A 13,183-nucleotide genomic window follows, 5' to 3' on the forward strand; every position below is an offset into this window, starting at 1 on the left:
TACTTATATAACTAATATAACGGATTGTGCAGCGTGTTCATGGGACCGAAGAGAGCAAAACTTGAAGAATTGTCTGATTCGTCGGATTGCTCGAAATCAAACTCGAATGAGGAAGTCATGGAGGAGGATAATAGATATTTTTTAAAATCAATAGACGATAAACTGTCGCTGATATTGACCGCTATTAACGATTTGAGCGCGGCAATTGCAAAAAATAATAATACTGCCATTAGGAAAGATGACATTGTCGCTGACATAAAATCAGCTGTACATGAAATTTCTCAAAATATACCGAAGCCCGAAATATCCGTGAACCACGAAAATAACGAGGAAAACAATAACATATTTGAAAGAGAAGCACTAAAAATAAAAATGGAAATATCAAATATATGGCACAACAAAATGGAAATACGAAAAAGTACGTACTGGTCCATGATAAAAAATAAAGGCCATTTTGAAAAATATTCTAAATGGTTAAGGTCAACTCCAATGGTAATACCAAAACATTTACAGAAAAAAGAAATACCAAATGAAAATATCGATCAGAAATCAGTTAGAGAAAGGGCCGTATTGAATGACTTCAATATCCAAACAGAATTGCAGTCATTACGTGCTTCTTCAAACTGTGAGAAATTCAAGCGCATCGACGAAGAAATATTCAAATTGATACCTTCAAAATGCAACGGAAGAACAGCACGGACACTGGTAGAACTTTGGAAAACGGAAACGCAACGAAATGAAGAAATTTCACATAAAAGATGGGGAAACAATGAAAAATGGCTTTCAAAATACGAAGAAGAATTCATAAAGGAACATGAAAATAAAAATCCATTCTTTAAAAAACAAGACTTCGTAAACAAAAATCAACCCTCTTCATATGCGGATGCTGTCCGAAAAAATACCACCAACTACCAAAAAATCTGAAAACAACATACAACTACAACAGTCAAGAAAGAAACACCAATAAACAACATTCGCAAAGAAGAAACCTGCAACAAAATCAAACAAACTGTTTACAAAATATAGATGTGGAAAGTATTGTAAGAGAAGTTCTTTTAAAAATTAATAATACCAACATCGAATTACATAACAATTTCCAAAGAAACAATTCCACTTCAAACAGAAGCAATATAAGAGATAACACAAGGTCTTCATACAGAAGAAACTATAGAAACAACAACAATACGAGTGACGACATATTGCAAGATAACGACGACAAACCAAGCGAATTTAACGTTGATTTTTTAGAAGGAGGCAGGGAGTGGAGCAGTCCGACATAGAAACTTTAGGTAACCTAGCTGAAAATTCAAAATTATTTACAAAAATTTACAATTTTTCAAAAAGATCATTATCTCAAACTGAAATTGACGTCTTATTGAGGGGTTTTAAATTTACACCAACACCTAAATATAAAAATGATTCTTATGATCAAATAAAAGATGTGGATGATTTTCATAGATCACTTAGGCTTAAAGAGTTTTTTAATAATAGTGATCATGATAATACAAACAATTCTATTGTAAAAAATCAAACGTCCTTTTATCCACCTAAACATAGAAATAATACACTAGACCATTATATAAATGTTACTCGAACACTTTGCCTTCAACATTCTCAAATGGAAAATGACACTAAACATAACATATCATTAAAAGAAAGAAAAGCTATAGATTTATTAGCAGAAGAGAAATCCATAACTATTAAAGAAGCAGATAAGGGTGGCGGAATTGTTATAATGAATACAGACTTTTATAGAAGAAAATTATTAGCAATGTTAAATGACGTTGAATATTATAAACAAATCCCTGATAATGGTAGTCAAATAACACTTTCAAAAATACGCAATTTACTAAAGGAAAATAATAAACTAACTAAACAAGAAAATGATTTCTTAGTAAAATTCGAATGGAAAACAAGTCTATTTTATGGTCTTCCAAAAATTCATAAAAGTAAAATCATTCAGGATGCAATTAAACATAGCAATTCAGAATATATAGAGTTAATGGATCCAGACGATTTAAACTTTCGCCCAATAGTCGCTGGAACTAACTGTGAAACAAGTCGTTTAAGTTCTTTATTGGATATCTTGTTAAAACCGTTTGTAAAATATGTCAATAGCAATATAACAAATAACATAGATTTCATAAAACATATACCTTCACAAGTTCCAGAGTCAAGTACATTAGTATCATTTGATGTAATTAATTTATATTCTAATATACCGCATACTCTTGGTTTAGAAGCTATTGATTATTGGCTTCAAAAATATCCAGATTCGGTTAATGAAAGGTTTTCGCAACGGTTTATAAAAGAAGGCATACAAATAATACTTGAAAATAATAACTTCAATTTTGATGATAAGTACTACAACCAATCTAAAGGGACTGCAATGGGTACTAAATTCGCGCCAACATACGCTACATTGGTAGTGGGATTTTTAGAACAAAAACTATATGCAAGAATTGGATCAATTTATAATGATGAATTTCTTTCTTTTATAAAAACATTTTGGAAAAGATTTCTAGACGATTGCTTTATTTTCTGGACAAAATTTCCCCATGAACTTCAAAACTTTTATACTATTTTAAACAACTTACATTCGGATATCAAGTTTACAATGCAAACAAGCACACTCGAGTTACCATTTCTTGATATATTGATTATAAAAAACAATACTGAAATTTATACTGATATATATTACAAAGAAACTGATTCTAAACAATATCTTAATTTTACATTGTGTCATAATAAACACACAAAGATAAATATTCCTTTCACTTTAGCGAAACGGATCTGCACCATAGTTTCGAATGATAAACTTAAACTAAAACGTTTAAATGAACTTAAGCATTCCCTTATTCAAAGAAAATATCCACAATCTATTATAAATACAGGTATTAAAAAAGCACTTTCCATCCCTAAACATGAATTACTTTCAAAATCAACACAAAAGGACAAGAGTAATATAATTCCATTTATTTCAACACAAAATCCAAAAAATAAAGAACTGTTTGGCGTATTAAAAAACAACATTGACATTTTACAAACAGGCCCGGTTATGAATAAAATAATTTCAAATCAGAAGATAATAAAATGTAAGCGACAGCCACCTAATTTAAAACGTCTGTTAACCAAATCTTACTTTTCATCTCAAGAACCAAGAGTATCCAAATGTAATGACCCTAGATGCGCCCTATGTGGTTATATTATTGAAGGGAATTCTTTTGATTTTGATGGCAAAATGTTCAAAATAAAAACTAATATGTCATGTGATATACAAAATGTGATTTATGTATTAGTATGCAATGGATGCAAACAATATTAACATTAACTTTGAGAGTCTGTCAAGTGACGATGAATTTAAACCAGAGGAAGTGAAAACCCTATTAAACGAACTCGACACATCTAAGTCTCCAGGTCCAGACCAAGTTCACCCAATTGTTTTGTCAAAACTGTCAGACATAATCCAAATACCTATGTGCCATATATTCAACAGCTCTTTTAAGTCGGGTATTGTGCCTAATGAATGGAAAATTGGACAAATTACAGCATTATTCAAAAAGGGAGATAAAAAATTAGCCTCGAACTATAGACCAGTCAGTCTCACTAGCGTAATCTGCAAACTGATGGAAAAATTAATTCGTAAGCGGATAGTTGATCATATGAACTCTAATGATTTATTCAGTGATAAGCAGTTTGGATTTATTGGAGCCCGATCAACCAACCTACAGTTACTCAGGGTTATGGACCACTGGACTAGTATACTAGATCAAGGAGGCGAAATTGATACAATTTACACAGATTTCATGAAAGCATTCGATAAGGTCCCACACAAAAGATTAATATACAAGTTGGAAAAATATGGCATCAGCAAACAAACATGTAAATGGGTACAGAACTTCTTAACCGATCGTAAACAAAGGGTACAAGTCTATGGGAGCTACTCACAATGGCACGTTGTCACCAGCGGCATTCCTCAGGGTTCCGTACTAGGACCGATCCTATTTGTGGTGTTCATAAATGACTTACCAAAATGTGTGAACTCTAGTGTTCTTATGTTTGCGGACGATACAAAAATATACCGTGAGATTTCGACTAAAAATGATCAGTTAATTCTCCAAGATGATTTGAATAAACTTTTTGAATGGAGCAACAAATGGCTGTTAAAGTTTCACCCAGATAAGTGCAAAATACTACAAATTTCAACAAAACCCCCAGAAATAAGATCATATACTATGCCCAAGTATGAAGGAGGCCTCGTTTCTCTAGAAAGAGTTGAAAATGAAAAAGATGTTGGTGTAACAATAAACTCAAAATTAAAATTTGATGAACACATACAAAACCAAGTAAATAAAGCCAACAAAATGATGGGATTAATAAGACGTTCATTTAAATTTCTAGATTTTAGAAGCTTCAGATTATTATTCAAGTCCATTGTAAGACCACATCTGGAATATGCCAGCAGTGTATGGAGTCCATCAAAAATTAAAGACATTGATAGCATAGAAAACGTCCAACGTAGAGCAACCAAAATGTTACCCAAACTTAAGGATAAATCATACGAGGAAAGACTTAAATTGATTAAACTACCCACTTTGAAATTTCGCAGACTACGAGGGGATATGATCGAAACATACAAGATCTTGAACAATATCTATGACAAAAGAACAACAGTTGAAATTTTTACTTTGAACACAAATACAAATAGAGGTCATCCATTAAAACTTTTAAAACAAAGGTGTGCACGCGACATTCGCAAGAACTTTTTCTCCAATCGCATTGTAAACATATGGAATAATTTACCAAGTGCTGTCGTCACATCCAAGAACACGGATACTTTTAAACGACGCCTAGATAAATATTGGATAAACCACCCAATGGTGTACGATCATAACTGTGACTATAATGAAATAACCGGAGGCAAAACACCGAGACTATTAAATAGCGATGACGAAGAAGAGGCCACTACAGAGGTCCAAAAGACCTGCGGTGGTAAACCACCTAAGGTAACCTAAGGTAATATTATATAGGCCAAACTGGCGATAAACTTAGAAATAGGCGATCTGTCCATGAACAACAAATGCGAGACCCCTCAACAAGACAGATGCCTTTAAGTAAACATTTAGATGAATGTTCACATAATGAACCAAAATTTAAAATATTTCCATTTTTTAAGCTATTTTCGAACAATATTTCAGCTAGGTTAGCAAAAGAACAACATTTTATACATGTATTTAAACCCAAATTAAATTTCATTTAATATTTATTGACGTTATGACGTCATAATTGATATGACGTTATCTCCATGACATTTTGACGTTGTAAAATATTGTATTATGCCCTGATGAGCTATGCGAAACGCGTTGGCTAAATCAATATATATTTAAAATCCCAGACACGTGTTTTTACTTTTATTATATAATATTCACAATCTGGATTATTACATTTTACTTATATATATATATATATATATATATATATATATATATATATATATATATATATATATATATATATATATATATATATATATATATACAGAGACGTAGATAACATTATCTACGTCTCTGATAAACATCATTGATTAACACAAAACAAACAGCGACATTCCTAAAACGTATTAATTAACGAACACATTTACATTATACAAAATTGCTGACTTTGAAAATATCGTTATATTAAACGGCATTCTTTTTACTGTTCAATAAGAAACACATGATGAAACTCTTTGAAAACACGTTGAACACTTGAATATATTACTTATTGGTAACCCGCAAAGCAAGTGGATTTTAACCATATTCACCCCATTAAGAGTTACTTCCCTTTCATATTGGCATAATTCGGTCACCGAATTTTGTCTGTGAATATTTCAGTTTATATATTTATATTGGTAAGTCTTTGTGCATGCTATACTCATAACAAGATGCTTCATTAATAGATTTTTTAGTAACTATTAGATGCATGTTGATGCGAATACTTAAACGACATTTGTTCTTCATAGGCACCATACTTTCGGCTTCAGACTAAAGGTCTAGAACTTAGTAGAAAGTGCCTGAAAATGACCAGTTTAATTGATATTTTCGTGATAACTGTGAATCTCAAAATATTGTTGTTAAATTAAGTACATTCAATTAACAATGGCTCAAAGTCACGGGAACCAACAACATAACATCCAGCTATCCAAACTTTGAGCAAACGATCCTATACATAATTTGTTTATCGTTGAGTGACCCGAATCGACGCTGCCCTAATTCGACACATTTTTGTTTTGCCTCTGTTTTATACATAAGCGACATCCTTGGACGTCATACAATAGCACATGGTACTCTACGCACTATTTACTATAGTTATTGTTTGTTATGTGGAAAATAGCAGGTTAAAAGGTAAGATATGGTTGATCGGTTTGCAATTGATGGATTTTTATGTATTTTACTTAATGCAAAACTTTTGAATACTTTACACCCAATTGTCTTTGTTAATCAGACCGTGGGATAATGCATCGGTTTTGTCTGCAAAAGTTCACTATTTCATTCATAAGTCACGTGACTGCCATTTGACAAAACATCGTATAAATAGATTTATTTTCACTATGAAAAAGGTGTACGCGTAAACTTTGATTTGAAGTTCTGATATGTTTTTGGTTATGCTGTAATACAATTTTAACTATATGTAGCAAGTGTTTATGTTGGTAATTGCATATTATGTTTATTACTAATTTTCATTTAATTAATTATAAGTGCAGGTTCCACAAAAGAAGTACAGGTTATATTCACATATCTTCCATAAACACAGCTTATGACAGGGTTGCTCACACAGGCCCCTATTAAAACCACTGCCAGACAGTATGGCATCACACAATTAAAAATCTTATTTGATTTATTTAATTTCAGTTTCATATTACTTTTACAGCAATTACAAATTTAAGTACAACAACCATGAGTTAATATTTTATTCTTTCAGTCTCCACAGGAGTGATATTTACATTGAAATCATGTAACCAATCAGATGCGTCGTTTTAGGGCACTCTCAACAGATATGGCCGCCGTTACATAGACTTGGGTCATTTCGTTTTTCAACGAATTTTTGTTGATAACACAATCAATTTAATTTAAAATGTGTAAATAAAAGGTACATGTGCAATGAAATAACAAAATTAATTACATAAATCCCTATATTGAGCAACAAAACTTCAACAAACTGCTTGTATGCGTCGAAATTGGGCACTCGAGGATACTTATGCTTTGTTCTCGTATATTCGTGCCCCTTAACTATGTATTTCGTGCATGCACATACAATGACAAGTATTTTAAGAATTGTATAACTTTTATATCCTCGATAAAAAAATATTTCAGTATTAAACCATCTGAAAATCGTCTTTGTTTACATATTTACTATTTTTTTCAACGCATGAAGGCCAATGATCTGCATCATCCAGAAGATTATTCTCATTGGATTCGTGCTCCTCACTTGACCGCGTTCTAAATGGGGCTCCCAGTGGGGAAGTTATTTTTTACGTAACAGATTGCAATGTCCTTTTTCTAAGACACAGTTGAATGTGTATTTAATTATGGAATCGATTTATTCTCAAATATAAAATTTCAAATAAGAGCAAGGAATTAAAAAAATTTAACCATCGTTATTTCAACAAAAAAATGCAAAAGTGTTAATTGAAATATAATTGTCTCGCGCGTCTTGCATATTGAGTTACAATACCCTGTCGGGTACCTCTCAGTGCTCCATATTAAATAGAGCGTGGCCTTCCTTAGAAATGCTTCTGCCACTTGCACAGAATTTCTAAACTTTTTTGTTTTAAGTGCTGGCGATTTATAATGCAATAATACTCTGCAATGGTATTTTTTACCACCATTTGAAGCAATATCTATGTCTGTGTGGAACATTTCTTGTTTAAAACTCATTTTTCAGCAAAATAGTCAGCAGTTGTAAACGCTCGATCTACTTGAATAGAATTCTGACACGCAAATTATTTAACAAGAGCAAAAATGACGTATTAAATTGAGCATGAATCCAATGAGAAGACACGAAAGTATGAGAACGAGGCATAATTGTCGTCAGCAAAGTCTTTTCTTCATTGACTTTAGCAGAAAAGTGTTCATAGTGCATTTACTCTGTACTTATTACTGCTTATAACAAAACTATTACTGCGTGACAAAACTCTTAGCAGGACATTGTTACAAATTGATTGAGGCATGGTTTTTAATAAAAATTGTTAGGGGTTTTGGTGAAGCGCTGTGCTTATTTTACCATCGATGTGCTTGTTCTGGATTAATAATTTAAAAAGACAATTTGGACCCTAAAGATAATTTTTCACAACAGTATTTTCACTGTGTTGCAGGGTCATTGGCAGCATCACCTGTCAATAACACTGAAAGGGGAGTTAGACAGTATAGATAGATAGATATATAGATTATTTGCAAAAATCATGCATGCCAGAAGGTTCAGGTCAGAATCTGGACATTCCGTAAAAATTTTGGCACATTAGACCATAACTTCGTCTTGGGAATGTCCCGCAGGAACTATCTCAGTCCATACAATAGACAAACAAGCCATCACCATCACATGGCATACCAAATACCACCAAGTACAGCTGATTATCACAAATTTTTATTTTTTCCAAAAACAGTTGTACAATGGAACACACTTCCATCTTATGAAGTCAGCGCTGATACGATCCCTGGATTTAAATCTTCGCTGTCTACATCAGTGTTCCATCCTTAGTTCACATGTTTTTTTTTGCTTTTATCCTGTTTTTAACTCTACTAATATTCTCACCACATGCACAGCAGTATATGTATATATTTAAGTCTTAAGGGCTTAAGGTGTTAGGTTTTGCACTTTTTTTATCACTGTTGATAGGATTTTCGTGGGTGGATTGAGTAACTCAGGTAACCTATCAATCTATTTCTTTTTAACCCCCCATGCATGGGGATAATGTATCAGTATTGAACATAGCCATTATTATAAAAGAAGAAAAGAAGTAGAACATGTAAAAATATCATTCATTCCACATTGACTTCAGTCTGCAGTCTGTAAATTCTGAGTAATTTTTTTAATATGCATAATTTTAACTGGGTCTAAAACAATCAATGTTTATTCACCGTAGCAAAGTAATTTCACACTCACTAGCGTTTTTTGTTGTCAAACTTCCAAATTAAAGTTGAAAGTAATGATGTAATTATATGCAAAGAAAAAGAAAACAGCACATTAATTGTGAAATAATGAACAAAACCTCAAAGTGGTATCAAATAAACCACACTCATATGCATACATTTCTGTAAACACAGTTAGCAGTTAAATCAATTGTGAAGAGATTCGTCCTTGAGTGTCGATACATTTTCTGTAAATTTGCAAGCAATAACAGTATTACAATATGCAGTATATGTCCTTATTGACGCGCACTGCGTGTGTTTTTTCAAGACCCCTGCGCATTTAATTCGAACCACTATTACCTATTCCTCACATTTGAAAAGTGTAACATTTTAATTTCCTGCCGCTCACAACATTGTTTAATCCAATCGTATGACATAGTCTGCTGCAGACCCGCTACATTACGATTTCAAATCGGCTGCTGATCCCATTTTATTTTTCGTCGACTTAAATATTTCCGCATTAAGAGACGCTCCCCATTTAATCCAGTTTACACCGTATTTCGCACCTTCACTGCGTTTAGTTGCACGCGAGTTACACGCAGTCCTCGAGGAATATACATGGAGAAAATATACAATCAATAATGATCATCTATACCAATATCATTTGTTTGTCTGAAATGAAATATGAAATAAAACGAGTCTTTATCTCTATGATTTATCACTCACCTGTGCTGAAGACAATAATTATTATTATTGTTGGTTTGTAACCTAAGTAGTATACTCTCACGGTAGCATATTTACGGTGTCACCATGTTGCAAACAAAATGGCCGCAAAAACGATGTTGTCAGATGTGATGTGCCACTCTTTAATGGATTATAGGCTACATAAATATTACCTTATGGTTCCGATAAATACCGATGAAGCCCAGATAAGACAGCCTGTGCGTCTATTAGGGCATGAGCGTCAATAAGGACATATACGGTAGGCAAATAAAGGCAGATTTTTGCAAAAACATACAAGGTTTTAAATAAATTTGCATGGTATATATTGTACATATGGCAGGGTATAAATGCAGTGTTCTACACTAACTGGAGTCAGATAGTCCGACACTCCTGTAAATGAGACTTGAAGTCAAGGAAGTCTGTCGGACTTCTTCAAAATCATCTTTGAATTATAAAAAATCCCTTTGTTTACTTATTTGTTTTGCAAAATCAGAATGTCTGCACAAAGAACATGTTTCTCAGAATAATCATGGTCGAGCACTGACATGGTCAGTACTCCAGCTTGGCAAAAACAAAGGAGCTTTGGACCCCCACCAAGCCATATGTTTAATTGATCAAAATATTATACAGGAAATTTTATATAATGTTTAATTAACTAATTAAATTTTCAAAATAAATCTAGTTTAATAAAAAAATTATTAACAATATTTATAAATGAAAATTTATGTAATACAAAAGATATGCATATTAACCATATGCTATACAGTCAATCTTGTGGATGCAACCACTTGAATTGAGTGACCTTTGTCTTATGTGACCACTTTGAAATGTCCCGATCCTTTTCACTCTATTGTATTAGGCAACTTTTGTCTTACGTGACAAGCAACTGCTGAATTTTAAGTAATTTGATGTCCAAATCTTGGATTGAGCGACCACTTGGGGATAAACTTGAAAAATCTGTTGACCGTTAAGGGACTAACTTGATTGATGATTTATCATCAGTTTGAAGTCATCATAGGAAGCCACTTCCTGTTAAGAAGCCATTCAAACAATACTTTCTCAACGATAAAAGGCTGGCTTTGTCTAGCAATCAACATGCTAAACCAATCGTGTAAAAGCACATGCAAATCTCCTCCTCTTCAATCTTTTACAGAGAACGTAGATGGAGTTAACAATTAAGTGCACTACCAGATACGCTGATATTGAAAACGTGATTCACACATTCTTAGTTCCTGTTCACAATTATAATTACTTGCTCGAAGCTTGGAAACTTTTTCAGTGAATGGCCGAGTAGTTCTGATAGACCAACTTCCTGAACATTTCCCAAAAACGGTGAACCTTTGTGTTAATGAAATTTTTAAACACATTTATTGTCAATAAGGCAGTGTTTTTTAGCTCGGCGTTTTCTGGCAAAAAACGAGGTATTGTTATAGCCAGCTCGTCATCCGCCATCCGCGTCGTGCTAAAACCTTAACATTTTGTTAAGGTTTTGAACATTGGCTCTAAAATCAAATTGCTTCCACGTACAACTTTGAAACTTCATATGTAGTTGCACCTTGATGAGTTCTACATGTACACGCCACACCCGTATTTGGGTCATTAGGTCAAAGGTCAAGGTCACTGTGACCTTACACACACAAAATAATCTGACAAGCTTTCATTTATTCAAAACTGCACTCGTAGCCGAGCGTGGCACCCGTTATGAGGTGCTCTTGTTTTAATTCAAAATCGGGTCCGGAAACCGGACCCATTCCCAATGGAAACAAGTATATATTTTTCCCAAAGGGGAGCTAAAAATTCCCAATGGAAGGTTTAAAAAAAAAAAAAAAAAATTTATATCTCAATATTTTGTTCATCTCCCATTCATATAAGATCAACCTGAGTAAATATAATACTGGACACACTTGTACAAATGACACTTTCAGCCTAAACTTGATTTTCGGTAAGGAGGGACTTCCTTGAAACTAAAAATACCATTAAAGCGGAAAGTGTCGTCCCTGATTAGCCTGTGCGGACTGCACAGGCTAATCTGGGACGGCACTTTACGCACATGCATTATGCCCAGTTTTGTCAGAACAAGACACATTTTCTGAGAGATGTCTAGTATAAATATTTGATGTAAGCCTTTGAAGGTAATAACTGACCTCAGCTGAATTATTGCCATTGTTGATTATATGCCTCTAAAGCAGTCAAGATTACTTGCAATGTACATGAAAATTGATTAATTTTATTAATTGATGAATGTTTTGTGCAAAAATTGTTTCAAAGAATAACATGCAAATGTCTTTACGGCAAATACAATTAAAATCAATACCATGTAAGCTTTTACATTAATCTCGAAACATAAATAAAAAACATAACCTGCATGTAAGCATGAAACCATCACCATGTGTTTTTTTTCACAAAAGTGTTATATGTTTTATTTTGTTATTTTCAGAGAAATATGGGTTGAAGGAAACAAAAATGAGTTGGACATTTGAAACAAAATTGCGTCCACAAACACGGCATGATTCCAAATGGCTCAAAACTGACCTACAGGTTAGTATTGTTTTTATTGAAAAAAACTGAGGAAAGACAAGCATAAGCCAAATAACTCTAGCACAGTTTTTTGTCAGTCTATTTAATTCTTAAATTTGTTTTTCAATAATTCATCAATTTCTTTTGTGAGATTTGTTCACATGTACAATAATCTTTGTTTTCACTTCACAAAGGAGCTACATGTATTTGCAGACGAATCAGCAAACAAATATGAAACACATTTTAAAAGACTGATTTTAATTGGAAGATTTTTTGTTTAAACTCCCTTCGTTAAAGCCCCTTCTTAGCAATAGTTCAGTGTAGGCAGAAATTGTTATTCCTGATTATCTCTGATGTGGACTGCACAGGTTAATCTGCGAAGACACTTTAAGCACATGCATAAAGCTCAGTTTTACCAGAGCATGGCTTGTATTTGTGAAAGCATTCCCAGGTGTTATAAACTCATAGGGCCATTCCCAGGTGTTGACCGAACTCATAGGGTAGCATCCATTCCCAGGTGTTGACCGAACTCATAAGGCCATTCCCAGGTGTTGACAGAACTCATAGGGTAGCATCCATTCCCAGGTGTTGACCTAACTCATAGGGAAGCATCCATTCCCAGGTGTTGACAGAACTCATAGGGTAGCATCCATTCCCAGGTGTTGACCGAACTCATAGGGTAGCATCCATTCCCAGGTGTTGACCAAACTCATAGGGTAGCATCCATTCCCAGGTGTTGACCGAACTCATAGGGTGGCATCCATTCCAAAGGTGTTAACTGAACTCATAGGGTAGCATCCATTCCCAGGTGTTGACCTAACTCATAGGGTAGCATC

At 33.5% G+C, this 13,183-nt stretch overlaps 1 protein-coding gene across 4 annotated transcripts in view; it reads left to right on the plus strand.

The window, feature by feature from the left end:
- Positions 1-13,183, plus strand: part of LOC127876751 (E3 ubiquitin-protein ligase HERC2-like) — a 151,743-nt gene that overhangs the window by 3,909 nt on the left and 134,651 nt on the right. For 2 of the 4 annotated variants that reach the window (XM_052422184.1, XM_052422188.1), the window contains exons 1-2: positions 5,818-5,890; positions 12,268-12,368. In XM_052422184.1, coding sequence (XP_052278144.1) covers positions 12,294-12,368 — 75 coding nt within the window. In that variant the 5' untranslated portion in view covers positions 5,818-5,890; positions 12,268-12,293. Of the gene's footprint in view, positions 1-86; positions 1,290-5,817; positions 5,891-12,267; positions 12,369-13,183 lie in introns of those variants that run through there. The other 2 variants (XM_052422185.1, XM_052422186.1) reach the window with 2 other exon arrangements.

The sequence above is a fragment of the Dreissena polymorpha genome, chromosome 4, assembly GCF_020536995.1.
Source record: "Dreissena polymorpha isolate Duluth1 chromosome 4, UMN_Dpol_1.0, whole genome shotgun sequence".
In the NCBI taxonomy this organism is placed as follows: Eukaryota; Metazoa; Mollusca; class Bivalvia; order Myida; family Dreissenidae; genus Dreissena; species Dreissena polymorpha.